The sequence below is a fragment of the Carcharhinus amblyrhynchos genome, chromosome 1 (assembly GCF_965287045.1).
Source record: "Carcharhinus amblyrhynchos chromosome 1, sCarAmb.v2.hapA, whole genome shotgun sequence".
Classification (NCBI taxonomy): Eukaryota; Metazoa; Chordata; class Chondrichthyes; order Carcharhiniformes; family Carcharhinidae; genus Carcharhinus; species Carcharhinus amblyrhynchos.
The window spans coordinates 166,164,589-166,191,727 of record NC_137324.1 but is presented as its reverse complement, the minus strand read 5'-3'; the positions used below and the strand labels follow the sequence as shown (position 1 = coordinate 166,191,727).

The window sequence follows — 27,139 nt, the reverse complement described above, 5'->3', positions numbered from 1 at the left end:
ATACTCAGTGTATAGAACTTTATCTTTGCTATGTTTCTCTCTGGAATTCATACCCCTTTAATGATGGTAATTTCACCATTATGGAAACTCCCATTCTGTGCACAGAAGCTGTGTTGAAAGGTGAGCTGGAAATAGGAGTGCCTTGAACTGTTCACGGCCACCAGGCATCTCAAAGCACTTTGCAGCCATTGAAGTCATCAAAGGGGCGGCACGGTGGCACAGTGGTTAGCACTGCTGCCTCACAGCGCCAGGGACCTGGGTTCAATTCCCAGCTTGGGTCACTGTCTGTGTAGAGTTTGCACATCCTCCCTGTGTCTGCGTGGGCTTGCTCTGGTTTCCTCTCATAGTCCAAAAATGTGCTGGTTAGGTGGACTGGCCATGGTAAATTGCCCCTTAGTGTCAGGTGGATTAGCTAGGGGAAATGCATGGGATAATGTGGATAGGTGGGAATGTGTCGGTGCACTCTTGATGGGCCAAATGGCCTCCTTCTGTACTGTAGGGATCCTATGATAACTACTTTCTGAAACATAATTTAGGAAACGCAGCAGTGAACCTGGACTCAGCAAACTCATGGAAAATGTGATTACGAATAGAATGAACTGTTTTCCTAATCTTGATTGAGCAAGGTGTATTGGCCAGAGAACCGGGGTTAGAGTCACAAGAGATTTGCAGCATTGGAAGCAGGCCCTTCGGCCCAACTTATCCATGCCACCCAGCTTTTACCACTGAGCTTGTCCCAATTGCCCACATTTGGCCCATATGCCTCTATAGAGTTACAACTCTTCTTCACAAAAGCACGCTGGGAACTTTCCCACCCGCATGAGTGTGCAGATGGGACTTCGGTTTTGTCTGAGGGACCTCCAGCAGTGCAGTGCCCCATCAGTGCTGCACTGGATTGTCCATCTTGATCTTTATCATCCAGTGTATAGCGAGGAGCGAGTGATAACCTGAGCTGGCTTATTCACTGGCCCTTACGCTAACCAGGAGACAGTCTCCCCATTTCACCTGTCTATGTTTAGCATGGGCAGGTGCCAGCATTAGGCAAATAGAACAGAGCGAACCATTAATCAATTAAAAAAGTGCTACTTAAAATGTATTAACTGAGCTGATTATTTTTGGTTGTTCAGTTAATTCTTATCTTGTTTTTCTGGCAACTTTCCAACTTGTAGGGCAATGGTTTGTCCTTTAGTATTCTCCATTCCATAGTGTGATTCAGGAGCCCCGCTCTGGCATGGCAGTTCTGACACATTGTGGTACTGGGCTGGGAACGTGCAGGATTTGTTAGTTTAACTTTCCTCTGGGCCCTCTTTTTGAACTTTCTGTTTCTCCTTGCCCCTTACTATGGTCATCCCAAAAATCAGCCTGCAGAGGTCATGGCCATTGATGACTATCTCCCAGCTGACTGTGTCAATGTCCGCCATCTTCATATCTTGTTTGCCGGGTCTTTGTGTGTCCATCCAGCATGTTGTGACCCAATGGCCAGTTCGCCAAATTGTTCTCCCCTGCCAAACTTATCCTATCTTTACCATTTAAGACTCCTTTTGATCTCAGTCAAAGTTGGGTCTTCAGAAAGTTTCAATTAGTTGTTAGCATTGCACTTAACTGTTACTGATGATAAAGTACAAAGGGAGATGGTTGTGGTTGTTGGAGGTCAAACATCTCAGCTCCAAGATATCACTGCAGGTGTTCCTCAGCGTAGCATCCTAGTCCCAACCACCTTCATCTGCTTCATCAGTGACCTTCCTTCCATCATAAAGTCAGAAATGGAGATGTTCGCTGAAGACTGCACAATGTTGAACACATTTTGCAACTCCTCAGACACTGAAGCAATCCGTGTCCAAATAAAGCAAGACCTGGACAATATTCGGACATGGGCTAATAACGGCAAGTAATATAAGTGCTAGGCAATGACCATCTCCAAAAGAAAGAAGCTAACCATCTCCCCATGATATTCAATGGCATCACCATCGCTGAATCCTCCACAATCAACATTCTGAGGGTTGCCATTGACCAGAGATAAAACTGGATCAACCATAATAAGTTGAAGGCTTGTAATCCTGCAGTGACTAACTCACCGCCTGACTCCCCAAAGCCCGTCCACCATCTACAAGGCACAAGTCAAGAGTGTGATGAAATACTCTCCACTTGCCTCATTAAACAGCACCTTCCAAGCTCACGACTGCCATTATCTGGAAGGACAAGGGCAGCGGATATATGGGAACACCACCACTTGGAAGTTCCCCTTCAAACCGCGCACCATCTGACTTGGAAATACATCACTGTCCCTTCAGTGTTGCTGGGTCAAATTCCTGGAACTCCCTCCCTAACAGCTCTGTGGGTGTACCTGCACTGCAGGGACTGCAGCCGTTCCAGAAGGCAGCTCACCACCACCTTCTCCAGGGCAAGTGTAGTTGGGCAACAAATGCTGCACTGGTCCGTGGCTACCTAGGCAGGAATGGGAAGGTGGAGGGATGAACACCCACCCTGTTTTATGTACCCTCTCTTGGGAAACATCCTGCCAGGGGTACATAAAATTCAGCTCATCGTGCTGTGTGTTCATTAGACCCAGTCTGTATCCTTTCACCAATTACTGACTAAGCATTCAGGCAGATTTGGCCTCCATGTTTTCACATCAAACAACAAACTTGCATTAATCCAATCTGGATGGTGGGCAAACAGAGGGTGACATCAACCCAGTTTTAATAGCCCAGATTTTGCTGTGCTAACGTAAACAAAACTGCCAGCGCTCACTGGCATTACTACACTGAGACTACCATCAATTCTGGGAGTTCAGATATGCATGAGGGCGTCACAATGGCATAGTGGTTAGCGCTGCTGCCTCACAGCGCCAGGGACCTGGGTTCGATTCCCAGCTTGGGTCATTGTTTGTGTGGAGTTTGCACATTCTCCCCGCGTCTGCGTGGATTTCCTCCAGGTGCTCCGGTTTCCCCCCACACTCCAAAGATGTGCAGGTAAGATGAATTGGCTATGCTAAATTGCCCCTTAGTGTCAGGGGGACTAGCTAGGGTAAATGCATGGGGTTATGGGGACAGGGCCTGGGTGGGGGTTGTGATTGGTGCAATGGGCCAAATGGCTTCCTTCTGCACTATGGGATTCTGTGAATATTAATGAACAAAATAACAGGAAAATGCAGTGTCAGTGGGTGTACATTGTTCCATAGAGCGCCATGTAGACATTGCCACAAAGTGCAGTCTCCCTTAAAAATCATGACTTGGTGAGAATATCCACTCTACACTGTTAATCACATTGTAAAAATTCCTGAAAGAAACTGCACATAGTTGAACGAGGTGTGACTGGGTTTCAAACAGTCTCCAAACTTCATCATTACTGCTGAACACCCTTTGATTTTGCTGTTTGAGAATTTTGATACATCCGCAGGTTATGTAAAGAACCGTGGCTTCGAATAAATGGCCCAATTAAAATGTCCAGATCCAACTGCTGCGAAGCTTCACCTCTCAGTATTTTGTTTCTTCCCACTGTTCAGTAACAGATAACCAAAGGTGTGAGCTGAACTGCAGAGCCATCGGGTACAAGTTCTATGTGCGTCACGCCACCCAGGTCATTGACGGGACACCTTGTGAACCTGGCTCGTTGAACATTTGCGTCAGTGGACAGTGCAAGGTAAGCCTCTGCTGGAACTAGATGTTGCCTCCTGTTGTGTTTCATGGCGACAGTGCAGTGCTGGACATATTTCAGTGACGACAGCTGTGCTTTGAAGAGAGATGTGGAATTTCCTGCTACCCCCCTGTAACTCCACCGGAATGTGGTGGATACCCCGCAGTCAATGGTTTCCACTGCATCCCGGCAGAGAGGGAGCAACCCCCCAGACAAACATTATTCTGTACAGAATGCAAAGCTCCCACTCTACAAGAGGTCGAGCTAACATGAAATAGCCCTGAGTAATGGATGCCGAGACAATGGAAGTCTGTTTTGTTGTGAAAAGCCTGTTTTAAAAAAGTCTTCCACGGTGAAATGTGTTAAATGTTCTTGATGTGAAGTCTGCGACATTTGATGGAATTTGGATTCACAGTTTGATGGCTGAGGGGAGCTAAATGTTGGGCTTCTCTGCCCCGCATTCTGACTCCAGTAAGCCCAGGTTAAATCAGCACAGAGCTAATATTTAATTTCAGCCAGTAATTTTAGTCAACTTCTACCCCTATCTGGTATCTGTCTAGTCATTCAATTAAGTGAGCATTTCAATCAGTACTAGAATGACTGGCAAATGAAAAAAAAATGGATTTGAAATGTATAATATAAATGAAATTATTAATTTTAATCCATGTGCACTAAGTTTTCAGTGCTTCAGCGTGATTTGGACAGGCTGAGTAAGTATGATAGGTGCAGTATAATGTGGCTAAATGTGAGGTCATCCACTTTGGTAGCAATAATAGGGAAGCAGATTACATTTTGAATGGGTGTAAATTGAGAGAGGTGCAGAGCCAGTGAGACGTTGGTGTCCTCGTGCATCAGTCGCTGGTAAAGAAGGCAAATGGTATGTTGGCTTTCAGAGCAAGAGGGTTTGATTACAGGAATAGGGATGTTTTATTGCAATTTATAGGGCATTGGTAAGGCCACACCTGGAGTATTGTGTGCAGTTTTGCTGTCCTTAGCTGAGGAGGGATGTCCTTGCTAGAGAGGGAGTACAGCGAAGATTTATCAGGCTGATTCCTGGGATGGCAGGTCATTCATATGAGGAAAGACTAAATTGGATCGGATTACATTCATTGGAGTTTAGAAGAGTGAGAGGGGATCTCATAGAAACTTATAAAATTTTCACGAGATTAGACAGGATGGACTCAGAAAGAATGGTGGGGGAGTACAGAACTAGGCATCATAGTTTGAGGATAAGGGGTAAACCTTTTAGGATTGAGGTGAGGAGAAATTTCTTCACCCAGAAAGTGGTGAATTTGTGGAATTCACTACTACAGAAAGTAACTGAAACCAAAACATTGTGTGATTGCAAGAAAGATATAGATATAGCTCTTGGGATTAAGGGGGAAGGCAGGATCACAACATTGAATTTGATGATCAGCCATGATCAAAATGAATGGTGGAGCAGGCTTGAAGGGCTGAATGGCCTACTCCTGCTAATATTTTCCATGTTTCTATGTTTTCATTTGCAACGTATGTGTATAGTGTGCTGTATGTTTTTAATTATCAGCTGCGGGCTATACTTTTTAAGAGAACAGTTTTGGTTCCATGTACACTATAAAACTCTCCAAATCTCAGTCAGCAATGAACACCTACATTGCCGTGGAAATTGGAGGCTACGAATCAATGGTGTTTGTTTCCATGTTTGCAAAGTGGATAACAGAATTCTGAGGTAAATAAGGAGGAGAGTGGATAGAATTGCACCGAATATTGACTGAGCCTGCTGTGTTAATCTCAGACACCCCAGTAAGAATTGGGCCGCTGTGCAAACAAATGGTGCTTCAGGGCATCAGGTCATTCACTTTTACCACTTAACCTGCACAGGAAACTGTCCAAATGTCAAATTAGTGATTTTGCTGCCTGCAAGGTGATGTGTCTGGCTTTTGCAATGCTGGCATAGTTCTTTAAATCATTCAAATAAGCAGGTTGATCCAGATGTGACGAGGGGATGTGGTTTTCTTTGACGGCTGGGCGTTCTCTCATTACCCGGAATTTACAGTTGGAAACAGCTGGTTAATTGCTGGCCATAATGCTGGGCAGAAAGTAGAACGCACTGCATTAATCTTTCAACACTGGCCCCCTTCTCAGTTGTTCAAAGACAGGACACACTCAGGCTGATTCTGCCATCTTCGGAGAGAGGCGCTCTCAGGAAGTTGTGGGCTGCCTGTCTGCATCATTTTCTGCCTTCTTAATGCAGTAGCCAGTGCGTCTGTCTCATAATCTGAATGTCCTGAGTTCAATCCTCAGAGAGGACCGGCCTGTTTGGGAGGTCATGGTGATGGCACGCTGGTTGGCACTGCTTCTTCATAGCGCCAGGGGTTCAGGTTCAATTCTAGCCTTGGGTGACTGCCTGTGTAGCGATTGCATGTTCTCCCCGTGTCTGCGTGGGTTTCCTTCGGGTGCTCCTGTTTCCTCCCTCAGTTGTGCAGGTTAGGTGGAAAGGCCATGTTAAATTGCCCTTTAATGATAGGGGGATTAGCTGGGTAAATACATGGGGTTATGGGGATAGGATCCAGATGGGAATGTTGTTGGTGCAGGCTTGATGGGCCAAATGGCCTCCTGCGCTGTAGGGATTCTATGACTTTCCCATGAGCTGCTTCCCAGGAGCACCTCTCTCTACTGAGTGCTGGGTGGTGGAAGCAATCCTGTCATTTTTGAATATCCACGGAATGTTTTTCCCGTTGCCTATAGTTCATTCTGATGCCTATCAGTATCATCTATCGTAAAGTGAAGAAAGCATCCGGGAACCTTTTCAGGCTGGCTGTCTTTTCCCCTGAATAAATCAAAACAAACAGAAACATTACCAGTTATTTTAATATGAAAATGCCACCACAGCTCTCAAGGGTGTCTGCGTGAGCAGGTACCTTACCTCTTGTGCCAGAGGTTTGCCAATCCTAGTTGCTGGTTCAGTGCCATCTGGATGAATATAGCTTCAAAGAGTCTTACAGTGGTTCCGTTCTGTTCATATTGGCGCAAGTTGTTCGTCTCAAGGAAATGTCTTCCTTTCCTGTTTTGGAGTTTGTCCCACGAATGGAATACTTGTGGGAAAGCTAATTGCCTGAGATTTGCAACCAGCTGCTGTTTGTTTAGCAGTGATTAAGTTGGTGTTATCATGAAATACATTGCCCGGGTGCAGAATTGATTTTAACATGGGCAGAAGTGGGAGCCTAAACCAGACCAAGAAGGACAAAAGTGAATACAAAACTATTGAAATGGGCAAACACGATAAAAAGGAAGAAAGTCTTGGAGAGAGACGGGGAACACCTTTAAAACCGCTGAAGATACAAGTTGATCCCGCAGGGATCATTTGCTGTTTCCAAAGGACTCCAATATTGCTGAAAGAAAATCAAGGAAACATTTTCTGCGAACCCGATAAGAGCCTTGGTTTCCCACTCTGGAAGCATCAGAGGGTGGCACCGCTGTACATTGGTTAGCATTGCTGCCTCACAACACCAGGGACCCGGGTTCAATTCCAGCCTCGGGTGACTCTGTGTGGAGTTTGCATGTTCTCCCCATGTCTGCATGGGTTTACTCCGGGTCCTCCAGTTTCCTCCCACAGTCCAAAAATGTGCGGGTTAGCTGGATTGGCCATGCTGAATTGCCCGTTAGTGTCATGGGGACTAGCTAGGGTAAATGCATAGGAGTTGTAGAGATAGGGCCTGGCTGGGATTCTGATTGGTGCAGACTCGATGGGCCGAATGGCCTCCTTCTGTACTGTAGGATTCTGAGTCGTGTCTGTAGAATTTGGGAAGAGGCTGGATAGCCAGGCTGCACAAAGTTACAGGATTATTGCAAGAACAAAGGAGTACCAATGAGAATATTCTTCACTTTGAACAGAGGTTGAGACCACAGCTTCATAGGATTGAATTGGATAAATATTTGGAAAGATTATGGCGAAAGGGCAGGGTGACTTGGTACAGTATCCAGCTAAACAGTATTTTGCACAACTGAAAATTTAGCTGCACAATAATTTGGGGTGGCACAATGGCACAGTAGTTAGCACTGCTGCCTCATAGTGCCAGGGACCCGGGTTCGATTCCAGCCTCAGGTGACTGTATGGGTGGAGTTTGCACACTCTCCCCATGTCTGCGTGGGTTTCCTCCGGGTGCTCCTGTTTCCTCCCATGGTCCAAAGATGTGCAGATTAGTGGATTGGTCATGCTAAATTGTCTCTTGGTGTCCCAAGTTCTGTAGGGAAGGTGGATTAGGGGTTATGGGTTTCGGGCAGGTGGCAGGGGGTGGGCTATTTGGGTGTGGGTAAGCTGCTGAGTTGGTGCAGACCCAATGGGCCAAATGGCCTCCTTCTGCACAGTATGGATCCTTTGATTAATTTGTTTGCTGTTGTTTGTCATGGGCACAGTTTTGGCAGAATAATGTTTGGCACCAGAAAATAATTGGCCTTTTCAGCATTGTGCAGCATCTGACAGTACAGTATTTGGCACTGTACAATATTTAGCACACTATATTTGACATTATTTTACAGCTTGAATGTTTAACTCTCAAACCCAAACTTCATTTTATTTTTCTAAACCGTCAAAGAGCTGGATCTCATGTTTAGTTTTTATTCCAATGTAAATGGTCCCTTTATATTTACAACTGCATTTGTCTGTCTGAAGTGGATAAAACGGGTCAGTGTCTGAATAGGTTTATAGTCATTTCTTATCCACCTGCGGTATTCGCAACTGCAGGCTAATAATTAGAGCAACAGGTATGTGCACATACGCACACAACCTGACAGGAAATCAAATGGTCAGAATCTGTGCAAGAACTAATTAGCACTCCAAAAACACCCAAAAAGTGAAGAGAGGTTGGATGGACTAGGGTTGTTTTCACTGGAGCAGAGAAGGCTGAAAAGCGACCTGAGCGAGGTGCTCAAGATTATGAGGGCACGGACAGCATGGATAAGGAGCAGTTGTTCCCCTTGGTTGAAGAGTCAGTCACAAGGGGACATAGGTTCAAGGTGAGGGGCAGAGAAACCTCTTTACCCAGAGGGTGGTGACGGTCTGGAATGCGCTACCTGGGAAGGTGGTAGAAGCGGGATGCTTCACATCCTTTAAAAAGTACCTGGATGAGCACTTGGCACCTCATAACGTTCAGGGCTTTGGGCCAAGTGCTGGCAGATGGGATTAGGTGGGAGTTCAGCTGTTTCTAATGTATTGGTGCGGACTCAATGGGCCGAAGGGCCTCTTCTGCATTCTTCTACTATTCTACCAATAATCCAACAGGAGCACATTAATGGTAAGTGTTCCCAAAGGATAACCCACTTTGAAAAATTTAATATCAACCCAAGGGGCGTCCTTTGTTCATGCTTTCATTGGTTATATTACATTTTGGACCCCAAGAAATTGGCAGGCTTCATAGGAAGGCTGCAGTCCTTCCCTGACTGTTGATGTCTAATATTTGAGGACAACACAAGGTGGCACAGTGGTTAGCACTGCTGCCTCACAGTGTCAGGGACCTGGGTTCGATTCTCGGCTTAAGTCATTCTCTGTGTGGAGTTTGCATGTCCTCCCCATGTCTGCATGAGTTTCCTCTGGGTGCTCTGGTTTCCTCCCACAGTTCAAAGATATGCGGGTTAGGGGGAACTGGCCATGATAAATTGCCCCTTCGTGTCAGAGGGATTAGAAGGGTAAGTACATGGGGTTGCAGGGATAGGGTCCTGGTGGGATTGTTGTCAGTGCAAGCTCAATGGGCCGAATGTCCTCCTTCTGCACTGGGGATTCTATGAAATTCTGCCCACCCGATGCCTTAAAGCTCACTCTAAACACCAAAAGTATTTGCCTGAACTCTCTTTGTGTCATAATAGTGTCAGCTTATTCGGATAAAGACATGCTGAGGGGCTAATTACTGTTTCACCACTGTGACAGAACCACTACGTCTTACATTTCAGTAGCAGCTGTAAAAATCAAGAGTCTATTTTTTGACCAGCAAAGTGCAGCCTTTTCGAAGTTGAAAATCTCCGATCAAGTGTCATTTTGTAATATATTGAACATGTTTCAGTCTGTTAAACTCGAGTGCCTTTTTACTCTCCCAACCACAATGGAGGAAAAGGTCTCATTTGCCAGTATCACACAGGAACTCTTTGCTGTTCTGTGAATCAGCACAGTGGCACAGTGGTTAGCACTGCTGCCTCACAGCGCCAGAGATCCAGGTTCAATTCCGAATTGGGTCACTGTACGTGTGGAGTCTGTATGTTCTCCCCATGTCTGCATGGGTTTCCTCCAGGTGCTTCGGTTTCCTCCCACAGTCAGAAGGACATGCTGGTGAGATGCATTGAATTCTCCCTCAGTGTGGCGACTAGGGGATTTTCACAGTAACTTCATTGCAGTGTTAATGTAAGCTGAGGATAAAAGCAAATTACTGCGGATGCTGGAATCTGAAACCAAAAGAGAAAACACTGGAAAATCTCAGCAGGTCTGGCAGCAAGTCAAAGTTTTGACAAAAGGCCATCTGGATCCGAAACATCAGCTCTTTTCTCTCCTTAGAGATGCTGTCAGACCTGCTGAGATTTTCCAGTACTTTCTATTTTGGTTAAAGTAAGCTTACCTGTGACGCTGATAAATAAACTTTAAACTGAATCTTAATCCCGTGTATCGCTAAGATTTGCTGCGCTCTCTCTCGCAGACTCTGAAGAGTTTACAGGGTCTTATTTGTGCTTGAGTTTTAATGAGACGATAACATTCCTAATCCCACACTGCTAATTGGGAAGCCACATCTAAAGGGATCGTGAGATGGAAACAGGATTACCCGATTGTAGCCTCAATTCTTTGGGTTTTGCTTTTTTAAAAGACAACTGTTTGTAGGGATTATGGAATCAGGGGAGTTTATCCTTTTATCCTTTTCTCTATTAAAAATAAAATCAATGGTATGTTGCAGAATGCTAAAGAGTATTTATCAAATAGCACCCAACCCTTTGATTTACAGAGTGGTTATTTAAAAGATTAGGCTAAGCAGAAATCCGAAGCTCCCTTCTTTTGAACAGTGTGATTTATAATGCTGAAGTAAATGATGCTATCTTAATGGTCTGGCTAAAATGTTCCAGTTATTTATTGCTTTACAGCATGTAGCATAATGCCATCGAGTAGATGCCTTGATAAGAATGTCTAAAGTGTACATAAGTGAATGAACCTCCAGGTCGATGCAAAAATCAGCTTATTTCACAATAGGTATGTGCAAAGAAAGCCTTTTAGTGTATCACAGTTCTGTCTAGGAAATCCTCCTGTCTCCTTTGTGTAACTTCCAAGTCTGCCTTAAGTAAATTCAGAGATTTTAGCTCCAACTAGGGCTCCATTTATTACTCATTCTGTGCAAAGAAAAGTCTCCTGATAACCAGTCAGAAATTTTCTCGCATTCATTTGTATCTTAAGTAAGTAGTCTCACAACACCAGGTTAAAGTCCTGGTAGCATGAGCTTTCAGAGCGCCGCTCCTTCGTCAGGTGAGTGTTGTGAGACTACCTCCTCTGCCTACCCCAGCTCAACGTGGGCAACTCCACATCATTTGTGTCTGTCTCCTCTTGTCCTATTTCTGAAATTATTCTGGATTTACCGTTTTGTTTTCTTGGCGTAATTCTATCATCAGCTGTTCAGATGGCTCACCTCAAGGCTGAAAGAAGGTTTTTTTCCTCCACGACTGCCAGGAAGGTTCATGGTGGGAGATATAGGAGGGATGTCCAAGGTAGATTCTTTACTCAGAGAGTGGTTGGGGTGTGGAATAGACTGCCTGCTGTGATAGTGGAGTCAGACACTTTAGGAACTTTCATGCGGTTATTGGATAGGCACATGGAGCACTCCAGAATGATAGGGAGTGGATAGCTCGATCTTGGGATTGGGCATAGTTTGGCACAACATTGAGGGCCGAAGGGCCTGTACTATGCTGTAATGTCCTATGTTCTATGAATCAGCATCATAGCTCTTCCTTGCACTGCTTCCAGTGCACTGACTGTCTCTCTTGTCCCTCAGTGACCCAAACTGGGCACTATATTGAAAGAATGTTCTGACCAGAGCACAGTAGTTGGACTACAACTCTATATCTAGAGTTATTATATACTCTATATCTATATATCTATATATACTCTATATCCTACATCTATAACACTACATTCTGCACCTTCTCCTTTCCTTCTCCTCTATTTACTCTATGAATGGTATGCTTTTTGTATAGCGCGCAAGAAACAATAGTTTCACTGTATCCCAATGTGACAATAATAAATGAAGTGTGAATATTTTGTACAATATGTTGCAATGGATGAGGGGGGCAAGTTCACAAAATCTGGGAGGAGATTGGTGGTGGTCGTAGCCTTGAGACGTGTAGCTGCAATGCAGAGGAGCAATGGATAAGAAAGGATCTACTTCCCTTGTTTCCTTTATGTGTATTGAAGACCTTCCAGATTTCAATTTCCTTCTGACTTTGACCTTCTCATGGATGCCTTCAGTTTGCTAAGATGGTTATCCAATATTCTTTGGAATTCCCAATGCTTCAACATTAAAGAAAGACACTGATTTGCAAGGGCATACCTCACATGCTTCCCAAATCACAGCATGTTTGTGACACTCCAGTATGCAATGATGATGGGTGGGTGATGGAGCTCCAGGTAGAAGGTTTGAAAATCTAGGCTTTAATATGTCATCCAGCTGTTCTGGCAGTGTCGCCCTTGGTGTGAGGATATGGAAGGATGGATAATAATAAATGAAGAATACTTGCTGTGAGAGAGCATCATGTCTCCAAATTGATCCAAACCAGTTCCTTTCATAAATTCAGTTTAAAATGACCTTTAAGCCCAGCATATTTCTTCAAAAATCCCAAACAGCAAGATCCCAGACTGAGCAGCATGTCCAGAATACCTCACTCCCTCTCATTCTCGATCCTTTAATAAGCAGGAACAGTTTCCCCCCATCTACTCTGTCTAGCCCTCTCATACTTTTGAACATCTGTATCAAATCAGCTCTTAGCCTTCTTCTCTCCAAGGAGAACAGTCCCAACCTCTCCAATCTCTCCTTCTAGCTGAAGTTTCTCATCCCTGGAACCGATCTTGTAAACCTCTTCTGCATTCTCTTCAATGTGTTAACGTCCTTCCTACAGTGTGGCACCTTACAACTGTACAGAAGGTTCTAGCTGAGGTCTAACTGTGTTTTGTAGAAGTTCAGCATGAGCTCCATGCTGTTGTTCTCTATGTCCTTATTAGCAAAGCTCAGAATATTATTTGCTTTATTAACAGCTCTCTGCACCTGCACTTCCACCTGCAATCTGTGCACATAATACACCAGGTTCCTTGCCTTCTACATCCCCTTTAAAATTTTACCCCTTATTTTCTATCGTCTCTCAATGTTCTTCCTACCAAAATGCAATACCTCACACTTCTCCACATTGAACTTCATCTGCCAGCTAACTGCCCACTCCACTAACTTGCCCATGTTCTTTCGAAGTTCTACACCATCCTATTGACAGTTTGGAATACTTCCAAGTTTCATATTATCTATGAACTCTGAAGTTGTCCCCTGCACACCAAAATCTAGATTATTTCTGAGGAAAAGCAAGGGTCTCAATATCAGCCCCTGGGGGAACACCATTACAAACCTTCCTCCAGAAGGAAAAAATACTTATTAACCTTTACTCTCCGTTTCCTATCACTCAGCCAATTTTATATCCATGTTGCTACTGTCCCTTTTACTCCATGAGCTATAACTTTTCTCACAAGTCTGTTGTGTGGCACTGTATCAAATGTCATTTTGAAAGTCCACGTACACCACATCAACAGTGTTCCCCTCATTAACCTTCTCTATTACCGCTTCAAAAAACTCCAGCAAATTAGTTAAACACAATTTTGCCTAAATAAATTGAAGCTTGTTCTTCCTAATCAAACTGCATGTGACTACTGTCTGAAGCAATTCGTTCCAGAAGCTTCCCCACCACCAAAGTTAAACTGACCATTCTATAATTGCTGGGCTTATCAAAGAATCATAGAATCCTAGAGTGCAGAAGGAGGCCATTCGGCCCATCGAGTCTGCGTAGACCACTCACCTAGCCCTTGTGCCCATAACCCCATACATTTATCCTAGCTAGTCCCTCTGACACTAAAGGGCACTTTAGCATGGTCAATCCACCTAACTTACACATCTATGGATTATGGAGGGAAGCCGGACCACTGGGAGGAAACCCACACAGACACGGGGAGAACATGCAAACTCTGCACAGACGGTGACCCAAGCCAGGAATCGAACCCGGGCCCCTGGCGCTGTGAGGCAGCAGTGCTTATAACCTTTTTTGAACAAGGATGTAATGTCTGCAATTCTGCAGGCCTATGGCACTTCCTCTGAATATAGGGAAGGCTCTAAGATTATGACCAGTGCCCCTGCAATTTCCACTATCACTTCCTTCATTATACTTGGATGTGCTTCATCCTTGTCAACTTGAAATACCAATGGTTTATCTAATATTTCCTCCTTATCAATTCTGAACCCTTCTAGTTTACCTGGAGTGCTGTATGCACTTCTGATTTGTTATTAGAAAACCATCCATGGATTTGGAACGATCTCGCAAAGGGCAAAGTTTTGACTGGTTACCTATTTTAAAGCGAACATGCAGTCACCAAAAATTAGCGGGGTTGAGGAGAGATAGTTCACAGTGACCTTTATAGAATTCTTCAAGAGCCAACAGCATAAACATCAATATACAGAATATGTCACACTTTCTACAAGACAACAAGTTTAAAGCTTAGTGTCACAGGTAGGTTTACAATAACACTTCAACAAAAGTTACAGAGTCTGCACATTCTCCCCATGTCTGTGTGGGTTTCTTCTGGGTGCTTCAGCTTCCCCCCACAGTCTGAAAGACGTGCTGGTTAGGTGCATTGGCCATGCTAAATTTTCCCTCAGTGCACCCAAACAAGTGCTGGAGTGTGGTGACTAGGGGATTTTCACACTTATTTCATTCAGTGTTAATGTAAGCCTACTTGTGTCACTAATAAATAACCTAAAGGCTCAAAGAACTATTGCTCCTGCATGTGGCAATGCAAAGATTGTACAATGAGCCTTTGAGCTGCTACTGGCTCACTGGATATCTTCCCCCCCATTCACTGTGACTAAGCCAATTTGCGTAGGGGGCATATACAAATTATGTCAAAGAATTGACCTTACAAGGTCAGTAGGATTGGCAAATTACGGTGCATGCACACCAGACTGATAAAACAGGAGTGGGTATTTGACTTGTCCATATTTATCATCACCCAATTTAGGTGGATGAACAAACAAATTATCTTGAGATCTGTTGAATTATTTCAATAAAACACCGGTTCAGCTACTGAATACTCTGATAACTTGTAGATTTCAGTCTCCACCTTTGCCTCCTTTTATCTTCAGCATCCTAGGCGACCGCACTTGAGGTGAATATATTTGAATAATATCAACTAATTCGTCTTTGGGCATCTTAAGTTGGTGCTGACAGCAAGTTAAGATGTTTACGATCAGCCTTTAGAACAATTTTGGCTGGTCAGTAAGTGAGTGCATTTATCATTTAACTGCGGTTCAACTCTGGGAAGTCTTTCCATGCACAATGGATCACAACTTGCCCCCAGTTATCAAACCTTTCCCTCCTTCTTGGGTGCCGTCACTTTGAAGTGTGTATAACACAGCTGGAAATTTTGGAAGATGCTTTAAGTTAAAACAGGCTGTGACATATCTTGAAAAATGTTTAACAGTGTGGAAATATTCTTTAGAAATTGAGCATTGCCCGAGGGGATAGAAAGGAAGATGGATGATACTTTTTTTTTCTTGAAGACAAAAGACTGTTAAACAAAGTTGAACAGAAACTTGGCGCCTACCTGTGATCAGTACAACCTGTCCTTTAATAAATCACCTTGTGGTTTAATACAAACCCATGGAAATTATATTACCTCATTTGATTTTAAAGACAAACAAAGCTTAACTTTGTATGTTAGATTGTAATGAATCTTTGGTGTCTCATGGACACAGAAGAAAACATGTCTTACGGTCAGCATTGTTGAATGCTGTAACAAAACGACAAATTCTATTTTATAACCAGAAGTTAAGTCATCCCGCTAAACAGAGGATGACATGTTCGGCTTTGATCTATTTGTAGAAGTCATAAATAGGTTATGCCCAGTCAGTGGAAAGTATCCTGATAAAAAGGTGCTTCCTGTAAACATTGTGTTATTTGTGATGGAAAAAATGTTTTATTTTGAACACAAGTATAGATATTGTAGTAAAGATTAGTTATTGTCAGTCAGGAAACAACTAAAGCTCGCTAACCTTCTTAATAGGGCTGCGCAGTGATTAGCACCGCTGCCTCACTTCCCCAAGGAGCTGGGTTCGATTCCTGGCTTGGGTCACTGTGCGGAGTCTACACGTTCTCTCTGTGTCGACATGGGTTTCCTCCAGGTGCTCCAGTTTCCTCCCACAGTTTGAAAGATGTGCTGGTTGGGTGAATTGGCTGTGCTAAATTCTCCCTCAGTGTACCAAACAGGTGCAAGAGTGTGTCTTTAAGGGATTTTCACAGTTGCAGTGTTAATGTAGGCCTACTTGTGACGCTAATAAATAAACTTTAAAACTTTAATACTGGCCTCCAGAACGACTGTGGGGAAAAAGAAAACTTTGACAATAGTGAATGGCATTGAATAGAAAATTGGCACAATGTAATCTAAAAGTAACTATATCTATTCAGTGGTGGCAAGTGTATATCCCTCATTTAAAAAAAATTCTTACTCCATCCTTAAAGTTACAAAGTCAATTCTCAGAGTCGACCGGGTAAACCCGAATCCATCTCCTTGCTTGTTCCAAAAAACTGAAATCCAATTGAATCCAATTCATGGTCCCCATAAGGGAAACAAACAAGATTCACTGACAAGATAAGGCATTGCATTCCATCTTAGACTTGATCTAACGCTTGATCTCAGCCAAAAGGTTGAGAAGCGTTCATCCCTTATTGCCTTTGGAATGAGTGGCTTACTCGGCCATATTTAGAGAGCATTTGAAAGTTACACTTGGCTCTAGAGTCACATGTAGGCCAGACCAGGTAAGGACAGCAGATTTTCTTCCCTAAAGGGCATAAATGAACTAAGTGGGTTTTTACAACAACAGTCATTATTAGACGATTAGTTGAAATACACTTTAATAGACTTGTATTGAATTCACATTTCACCAGCTGCCATAGTGGGATTCAAACCTTGAGTCTTTGGATTACTAGTCCAGTGACAATACCACTATGCCATCACGTCCCCTTAATCTCCTGGTAAAGGATCTGCAAGTTCTGTAATGGCAAGTGTTATAAAACTCACTAGTTAAGGTTATCCATTCAGCCTTGCTATCCAAAGCACTTATTGCTATCTTCCCAGGGCTGACTTATCCATTTTCCCAGCAGCTCAGAGTGATCAGGTTCTCAGTAGCATTTTGTTACGTTTTATTGAATTTTGGCATAATTGGTTAAAATGCATTGAGCACCTTGATGTCTAATGTCTTGCTTTTCAGTTCTTGGAATCCTACTTGGTGTGCATTTGACACCCCCTTGTCATCAGGTGTGTTCTTATCTCTTTACGGCCGTAGTTATGGGGGATTTCAATCTGCATATTGATTGGTCGACCCATGTTGGACGTGGGGGGCTCGAGGAAGAGTTCTTGGAATGCTGCCGGGTTAGTTTCCTCGAACAGTGTGTGTTGGAGCCGACGAGGGAGCGAGCTATCTTGGATCTGGTGCTATGTAATGAAGCGGGTAGAATTAGGGACCTTGTGGTGAAGGATCCTCTTGGGGAGAGTGATCATTGTATGGTGGAGTTTCTGGTGCAGATGGAGGAGGAGAAAGTGGGTTCCCGGACACGCGTCCTTTGTTTGAATAGAGGGAAATACGGTAGGATGAGAGAAGAATTGGCGAATGTGGACTGGGAGAGCGCGTTGGAGGGAGGGTCTGTTGAGGAGCAGTGGAGGATCTTTAAGGAGATCTTTCTTGGTGCTCAACGGAAATTTATTCCGTTGGTCAAAAAGGATAGTAGGAGGAAAGGTAATAAACCGTGGATAACGAAGGAGGTGAAGGAAAGTGTTAAACTAAAAGCGGAGGAATTTAGAGTAGCTAAGAGTAGTGGGCGAGAAGAGGATTGGGAGAGGTTTAAATGTCAACAAAGATTGACAAAGAAGTTGATAAGGAAGGGTAGGAGAAACTATGAAGCTGGGCTAGCGCTTAATATAAAAAAGGATAGCAAGAGTTTTTATAAATATATAAAAAGGAAGAGGCTGGCTAGGGTGAATGTTGGTCCTTTAGAGGATGAGAAAGGGGACCTAGTGGTAGGGGATGGGGATATGGCTAAGGTATTGAATAACTTTTTTGTTTCTGTCTTCACGGAGGAGGACGTGAATAATTTGCCGGGTGTTAGCGATAGAAAGGTGGTAGGACTGGAGGGTCTTAATGACATTACTGTTACTAGAAAGGCGGTGCTCGACAGACTGGAGGGGCTGATTGTGGACAAGTCCCCAGGACCGGATGGAATGCATCCGAGGGTTCTGAAAGAAATGGCGGAGGTGATAGTGGATGCCTTGGTGGTTATTTTCGCTGGATTCCGGGGAAGTGCCGGATGATTGGAAAACGGCTAATGTTACGCCGTTGTTTAAGAAGGGTGCCAGGCAAAAGGCGGGGAATTATAGGCCGGTTAGTTTAACGTCTGTGGTAGGTAAAATGTTAGAATCTGTCATTAAGGAGGAAATTGCAAGGCATCTTGAAGGGAATTGCTTGATAGAGCAGACGCAGCACGGTTTCATTAAAGGGAAGTCGTGTCTGACAAATTTACTGGAGTTCTATGAGGATGTGTCTAGGGCGGTGGATAGAGGTGAGCCGGTGGATGTGGTCTTTCTAGATTTTCAGAAGGCGTTTGACAAAGTGCCTCACAAGAGGTTATTGCAGAAGGTCGAGGGACATGGAGTTGGGGGTAGGGTGTTAGCGTGGATAGAGGATTGGTTGTCAAATAGGAGGCAGAGAGTGGGGGTCAATGGGTGCTATTCGGATTGGCGGATGGTGACTAGTGGAGTGCCCCAGGGATCGGTGCTGGGGCCTCAGCTTTTCACCATTTATATAGATGATCTGGAGGAGGGAACCGAGTGTAGGGTGTCGAAATTTGCTGATGACACCAAGATTGGGGGAACGGCAAATTGTGCGGAGGGTGTGGAGAGTCTGCAGAAGGATCTAGATATGCTGGGCGAATGGGCCAGGAAATGGCAAATGGAATTTAATGTTGGCAAGTGTGAGGTGGTCCACTTTGGTAGGAAAAATGGTAGGAAGGACTATTACTTACGGGGCGAAAAACTGCAGCAGGCGACGGTGCAGAGGGACCTCGGGGTCCTTGTGCATGAGTCGCAAAAACCCAGCTTGCAGGTGCAGCAGGTGGTCAGGAAGGCGAATGGGATGCTGGCCTTCATAGCGAAGGGGATTGAATATAAAAGTAGGGAGGTCTTGCTGCAGCTGTATAGGGCATTGGTGAGGCCGCAACTGGAGTACTGTGTGCATTTTTGGGCGCCGCACCTGCGCAAAGATATTTTGGCCTTGGAGGGAGTGCAGAGGAGGTTTACTAGGCTGATACCGGAGTTGAGGGGGTTGAGCTATGAGGAGAGGCTGAATAAACTGGGCTTGTACTCGTTAGAGTTTAGAAGAATGAGGGGAGATCTCATTGAGACGTATAAGATGATGAATGGGATGGGTAGGATAGAGGTGGAAAGACTCTTCCCGCTCAAAAAAGACAATAGGACTAGGGGGCACAGCCTCAAGATAAAAGGGGGGCGGTTTAGAACGGAGCTGAGGAGGAACTTCTTCACTCAAAGGGTGGTGAATCTCTGGAATTCTCTGCCCGTTGAAGTGGTGGAGGCTGCCTCGCTAAATATTTTTAAGACGCGGGTTGATGGGTTTTTGATAAGAGAGGGGATTAAGGGTTATGGGGAGAGGGCGGGAAAGTGGAACTGAGCCACGACAGATCAGCCATGATCTTATTGAATGGCGGGGCAGGCTCGAAGGGCTGGATGGCCTACTCCTGCTCCTATTTCTTGTGTTCTTATGTTCTTTCTCCTTCAAGTGAATTTCATTTTCTTCAAGTAGATCCCTATCTTCACCCCACCATGTATGTTCCTACCTCCTGCTTCTTCAGATCTGATCCGACCACATTGGGTAAATTCCTACCTTGGGGTCCCTTCCTATGTATTCACGATGCAAGGCTCACGTTTCCTACAACAACTGCTTGCTTATCACGTAAATTTCAATATAAAGTACAGAAGAACTATCACACTGATAGACCAAGAGGAACAGCACTGGATAACCACATTGTCTATGAGTCCGAATTGTGTTAATATTTATTGCAGTCTGTTGTCACAGTCATTAGTTAGTGTAATACCCTTGCCAACCTGGCAATGCCAACTTGTGCCAGGTGCCGGACTCCAGTGGGACCCTCATGGGCGGGAGGGTGTTCATTTGTATATTGTGGATGGTTGGGAGCAGATGTGAGAGCTGAGGATGCCGGCAATGGCTGCATGGGTTGGGGCAAGGTGGGGTGGGGATGTTGGTGGGGGGGGAGGGATGTGGGTTGGGGGGTTGGAGGTGGTCTGATGTTAGTGGGAAGGAGAGTGGGTTACTGGCATTGACTGTTGGACGGGTGGGGTCTGATGTTCGAGAGGAAGGGGAGAGGATGCTGGCAATGTCTGTCGGAGGAGGGGGGAAGGCGCTGAGAGATGTCAGCTCTGATGGGTGGGAGAGGTTTCGGCTCCAGTCGGAGCGTGGGTGCTCAGGGAGAGGTGCCAGCTCTACCTTCAATCGCGAGGGTGTGGGGTGGAGAGGCGGTGAATGCTGGTTCAGGCTGGGGGAGAAGAGGTGGTAGGGGAGCTCCTGAGACCCCCTTGTTGGGGAGGTTTATTCGTGTTCTGATCAGGGCACCCTTTAAAGATGGCAGCCAATCTCAGTGCAGCCGAGTTTTGTTTGTGTGTTTAGGTTTGGTCCTCAGTCTCCTGGCGTGAAACTCACCCAGGTTTTGTTGTTGTGACAGAGTGTGGGAAGACCTGGAGAGAAAACCAACCCGTTTCTCTGGAGGTTTTTCTCACTGCGACCAACACTCTGCCAAATTCTGGTAAGATCACCCCCCATAGTGTAGTTACTGGTATTCTTTGGGGTTGAGAGAGTGGGTGTCGGGACGTAGGCCAGGGGTTGGAGGAGAGAAGAGGAAGAGCCAAAGCTTCCAGGTCCTGGAGCAGAGAGCATTCCAAACTTGAAGGGGTCTTCAGATTGAGCCCCCCGCCAAACCTCCCCTCACTCCCTTCCTGCATGAAATGTGAATTTTTAACATTTCCTGCTCCAGCTGGCAGCTACCAGTCTAAAAATTGAGGCTGGGCAGGAAAATACCCTACTGTGACCATGATAGGGGCATGGGCGAGCTTCCCATCTGAGGCCTTGCCTGTCCCACTGTAAAGTTATGTCTGGATTAGGGTGGGTGCCTTCAAAAAAGCTGAAGTGTTTTCTGTACAAAGAATCAATAACTGTACATGTCTTTAGCAGTCATCTACTTCAACCTCCTGCAGGTGGTCTGAAATCTACCTGCCACAAATTTAGGGCCACACATCCCAAGATGAGCTCATATTCACAAAGGCCACCCTTTCCACCTCCATAACGCTGCCCTGATTTGCTGTTGAAATCTTTGTTCTTACCTACGTTACCTGAAGACCCAACGATTCAGTAAAATAAAGTTCATTTATTAGTCACAAATAAGGCTTATATTAACACTGCAATGAAGTTACTGTGAAATACCACATTCTGGCACCTGTTCCGGTCAATGCACCTCACCAGCACATCTTTCAGACTGTGGGAGGAAACTGGAGCACCCGGAGGAAACCCACGCAGACACAAGGAGAACGTGCAAACTCCACACAGACAGAAATCAAACCCAGGTCCCTGAGCGCTGTGAGGCAGCAGTGCAAACCACTGTGTCCCCGTGCCACTTATATTCCAAAGCCCTCCTGGCTGGCCTCCCACATTCTACCTTCCGTAAACTTGAAGCTGTACAAAACTTCACTACCCTTGTCTTAACTGACAACAGACCCCATTTCCCTATCACCCTGTGCTTGCTGACTTTCACTGATTTCTGGTCAAGTCCCTTTATTGAATAACAAAAAAACTCCTTGACTTGAAAATATTCATCCTTCTCTTCAAATCGCTTGCCCCTCATTATCTCTGAAACCTCTTCCCGCCTCACAACCCTCCGAGATATCTTCATCCCTTTAATTTTGACCTCATGTGCATTCCCAATTATAATTGCTCTGTCATTGGTGAATCTTGACCCCCTAGCTCTGGAATTCCTTCCCTACACTTCCTCCACCTCACTTTCCTCTCGTAGGACACTTCTTAAAACTTACCTGTTTCACCAAACGTTTCCTCAGCTGACATAATATATCCTCATTGTCAAACTTTGTTTTATAATGCACCTGTGGAATGTCAGGCGATGTTGCAACATGTTAATGTTGCTATATAAATACATATTGTTGTTGTTGTTCAAAACGTGCACAGACCCAGTGTTATATATGTCGGGGCGTAGCCCCTTTAAGCGAATGAGTCAGGTGACCGAGTGTTGGAGTGATGTGTGGCCCAAGTATTTCAGTTGCTGGCCCTCACTCAGCATGTTCCTATGCTGAGGAATGCATGCAGTGTCACTGGAGTCTGTCCCAGTCCGTCTCGTGTGTGTTGTGTTACTGGAATCATTCCCAGCTTCTTCCATGTGTTCAGTGTCAGGGAAATGATTGCTATCACTGTCCATGTGTGTGTGTAGTAGGACCAAAGCCAGTCCCTGCTATGTCCTTGTGTGCAGTGTTACTGGAGCCAGCCCTAACTCTGACCAAGCGTGCAGTGTGGCTGAAGTCAATGCCAGTGTCTTGCGCGATAGGAATACCTCCCTCTGAAATTCGGGGCTGTACTTTCTTTCACTTTTCACTAATTATCATTCATTATTTACAACTGTCACAGGAAGCCTCGGAGCAGCACTGCTCAGAGGTAATTCCCTTTTGTTTTATTCATTCAAGGGACATGGGTGTCACTGGCTAGACCAGCGTTTATTGCCCATCCCTAATTGCCCTTGAGAAGGTGGTGGTGAGCTGCCTTCTTGAACCGCTGTGGTGATGTCCTGGAGAAGCAAGGCTAAGGGCCTGGCACATTCTGGAGAAAACATTTTCAGTCCTACTGCGGGAATGGCCCAGACCTTTTGCAATATCCAGTGCCTTCAGATATCATGTTGAGTGAATCGAGTTGGCTGAAGACTGGCATCTGTGATGCTGGGGACCTCCGGAGGAGGCCACAATGGATCATCTCCTTGGCACTTCCGGTTGAGGATTGTAGCCAATGCTTCAGCCTTATCTCTTGCCCTGATGTGCTGGGCTCCCCCGTCATTGAGGATGGGGATATTTGTGGAACCTTGTCCTCCAGTGAGTTATTTAATTGTCCACCACCACTCATGACTGGATGTGTCAGAACTGTAGAGCTTGGATCTGATCCGTTGGTTGTGGAGTGGTTGAGCTCTGTCTTATCGTTTGCTGCTTATGCTGTTTGGCGTGAAGTAGTTTCATGTTGTAGCTTCACCAGGGACATCTCATTTTTAGGTGCAGTTCTGTGAACATAATTATGTCAGGCTTGACTAGTCTGTGAGAACAGCTCTCCCAATTTGGCACAAACCCCCAGAGGTGAGTGAGGAGGACTTTGCTGGGGCAACGGGGTTGAGTTTGCTGTTGCCATTTCAGGTGCCAAGGTCGATGCTGGGTGGTCCATTCGATTTAATTCTTTTGAGACCTTTTAGCAATTTGACACAACTGAGAGTCTTGTTAGGCTACTTAAGAATCCTTTCGACAGCACTGTATCAATGTTCCCTCCACTTTCTCTTTGCTCTGCACAGCCTGTGTGTTGCAATGCATGGTCGCTATAAAATGGCCACATTAAGCCTCAGAGCAGCGCTACTCACAGGTTTTATTCATTCAAGGGACATGGGTGTCATTGGCTAGACCAGCGTTTATTGCCCATCCCTAATTGCCCTTGAGAAGGTGGTGGTGAGCTGCCTTCTTGAACCGCTGTGGTGATGTCCTGGAGAAGCAAGGCTAAGGGCCTGGCATGTTCTGGAGAAAACATTTTCAATACTACTGCAGGAATGGCCCAGAGCTGTTGCAGTATCCAGTGCCTTCAGATATCATGTTGAGTGAATCGAATTGTACGCATTCTTAAAGCAAACATTGGTTGTGTGCAGCCTGATTGATCCCTGCAAGTCCCAGATTGCTGCAGTCTAGCCTTGAGGCAGCAATGCATTGGATCTCTGTTCAACAGAGCACCCTTTAATTTCCTTGAAATGATAAAAGTGAGGAAAATGTTGCATCTGGCTCCTTGGGCGAAACCTGTTGATATTGACTGCTTTAGTGCCTTGTTCTGATAACTAGTTTTGAAAATCTAAGACGCTGTGAGTGAGAAAGAACAGCTTCTTCCCTGCTGCCATCAGAATTTTAAATGGTCCTATCACATATTAAGCTGATCTTTCTCAAAGAATCCCTACAGTGCAGAAGGAGGCCATTCAGCCCATCGCGTCTGTCCCGACAACATTCTTACCGAGGCCCTATCCCCATAATCCAATATATATTTACTCCACTCATCCTTCTAACCTACACATCCTGGGACACTAAGGGGCAATTTAGCATGGCCAATGCACCGAATACACACATCTTTGGACTGTGGGAGGAAACCAGAGCACCTGGAGAAGACCCATGCAGACATGGGGAGAATGTGCAAACTCCACACAGACAGTGACTCAAGTCGGGAATCAAACCTGGGTCCCTGGCACTGTGAGGCAGCAGTGCTTGGCACTGTGCCACTGTGCTGCCCAATCACCCTATCTGTAGCTGTAACACTATATTCTGCACCCTCTCCTTTCCTTCTGCCCTGTGTGCTCTATGAATGACATGCTTTGTAAAGTGTGCAAGAAACAATACTTTTCACTGTGTTCCACTACATGTGACAATAATGAATCAAATCAAATCATATTCTTAACAAGTACCGAAATAAACAAGTCACAGTGCATCTCTGGACAATAATAATTACGATGTTACATCTCGAGGTTTTGCATGGGGCACAGTGCTGTAAGGTTAGAGGATTGAGTGAGGTTTTAGTGTTCTAGGTGTTGTACCCAGTCTCCCAGCGAGGCCCCGTGGAGTTACATCAAAGTTGATTTGCTGAACATTTCAAGCAATTTACTTACAAATCCAGCAGAGGGCGACAGGCACTCAAAGAAATGCAACAGAAGCAGCCAGTTTGTTGGGATGTTTGGGGTCAGATTTGCCCGACTTTAAACAATGAACAGACTCATCCATTAATTAACGGCACATTCCGCATGTTTGCATTAATTTTCCGTGAAACGTCGTGTGTCGTGACATTTTAGTTTTGCGTTTGGTCTTCATGCCCTTTTGAGAAAACGACATCGATTTGTGATCGTATAACAAATATAGTGGCCCAGGGGGTGTCACAAAACGGCAGCAGGGGTAAGGAGAAGCATCAGGGACGTGGGCCAAAGTCGTAAAAAGTGTAGAGCTTTTTAAGAGAACTGTCACAAAAGGGAGTTTAAAGGAGGGAGGCCCGGAATCCTGAGCTAACCCGAGGGACCTGCCAGTGATTGGGGGAATGTAGGTGCGGCACAGAAAGAAAGATTTGCATCTGCCTTGCTCTTTTCATAACCGCTGGATGCCTCAAAGCGCTTTCCAGCCAATTAAACCTTTTGGAAATGTAGTCCCTGTTGTAAAACAGGAAGTGAGGCCGTCACTTCACGCACAGCAAGACTCCACGTGCAGCAAAATGATAAGGTGTTTTTTTTTGGTGTGATGTGGTTTGAGGATTAGACATTGACCAGGACACCACGGATAACTCTTCCGATCTTCTTAGAAATAGCGCCATGTAACTGCAGCTGATTAGTGATGTGGAATGATGCCAACATGGCGAGTTCAATTCCTGTCGGGATTATTCATGAAGCCTCCATTCTCTCAATGTTGCCCTTCGCCTGAGGTGATCCTCAGGTTAAAATTGCCACCAGTCATCATGGGACAATGGCGACATTACTTTTATTCCACCCACGCAGGCAGACGGTGGGGGCAGAGGGTGCAGGGCAGTGGGGGCGGGGGGGGGGGCACAGTTTAACATTTCCTCCGCAAGGCCCCACCCCCAACAGAGCAGCATCTCCTCAGTACTTCGATTTGATTTGTTATTGTCACGTGTATTGGGAGACAGTGAAAAGTATTTTTCGTGCGCATTATACAGGCACGGCATACCGTACATAGAGAAGAAAAGGAGAGAGTACAGATGTTACAGTCATAGCTAGAGTGCAGAGAAAGATCAACTTAATGCAAAGTAGGTCCACTCAAAAGTCTGAAGGCAGCAGGGAAGAAGATTTTCTTGAGTCGGTTGGTACGTGAGCTCAGACTTTTGTATCTTTTTCCCGATGGAAGAAGGTGGAAGAGAGAATGTCCGGGGTGTGTGGAGTCTTTGATTAGGCTGGGTGTTTTTCCAAGGCAGCGGGAAGTGTAAACAAAGTCAATGGATGGGAGATTGGGTGATGGACTGGGTTACTATGATGCATCTGATGAGAGTTGTAGCCAACATGTCAAATTTTCTTAGTCTCCTGAGCAAGTAGAGGCGTTGATGGGCTTTCTTGGCTAAAGTGTCTGCATGGAGGTACCAGGACAGGTTGTTGGTGGTCTGGATGCCTGAAAACCTGAAGCTCTCGACAATTTCTACTGCGTCCCCATTGATGTAGACAGAGGCATGTTCGTCACTATGTACTGGAGGTTTGCTGTGATTGTTGTGCTTAAACTCTGGAGTGAGTATAACACTAACCCCAGAACTTTGTGACATAGAGACCAGGGTGCTACCAACTGAGCCACACTTTAGGCAGGCACACTTTAGAGTTTGAACAATGAAAATACAGGCAGGGGTGGGCAGCATAGAGAAGTGAGATTTGTGAATGGCGATGGGTTTTTAAAATTAGTGCTGGATAAGGAGCCGAGAAGGTTAATGAAGGCAGAGGTAACCGGTGAGTCTAACTTGGTACTGGGCAGGATGAGGGTGGTGGATTTTTGGTTCAGTCAGTTTGTGTGGGATGGAGCTCAGGAGGTGGAAAGGAGACAGTGTTATCATATAGACTCATAGAAAATCCATACAGTGCAGAAGGAGGCCATTCGATCCATCAAGCCTGCATCGACAACAATCCCACCCAAGCCCTATTCCTGTAATCCCACATATTTATCCTACTAGTCCCCTGACACTAATGGACAATTTGTCATGGCCAATCCACCTAACCCACACATCTTTGGATGGTGGGAGGAAAACAGAGAACCAGAGGAAACCCACACAGACATGGGGAGAATGTGCAAACTCCACACAGACAGTGACTTGAGGCCAGAATTGAACCCAGGTCCCTGAAGCTGTGGAGCAGC

At 45.2% G+C, this 27,139-nt stretch overlaps 1 protein-coding gene across 5 annotated transcripts in view; it reads left to right on the top strand.

The window, feature by feature from the left end:
• LOC145347181 (thrombospondin type-1 domain-containing protein 4-like) overlaps positions 1 to 27,139 on the top strand; it is a 428,571-nt gene that overhangs the window by 106,277 nt on the left and 295,155 nt on the right. For 4 of the 5 annotated variants that reach the window (XR_013887821.1, XM_080195028.1, XM_080195029.1 and 1 more), the window contains exon 7: positions 3,506 to 3,642. Coding sequence is in view for 4 of the 5 variants with exons in the window: in XM_080195028.1 (XP_080051154.1) it covers positions 3,506 to 3,642 (137 nt within the window). In the remaining variant the exon portion in view is untranslated. The remainder of the gene's footprint in view (positions 1 to 3,505; positions 3,643 to 27,139) is intronic. The other variant, XM_080195031.1, reaches the window with a different exon arrangement.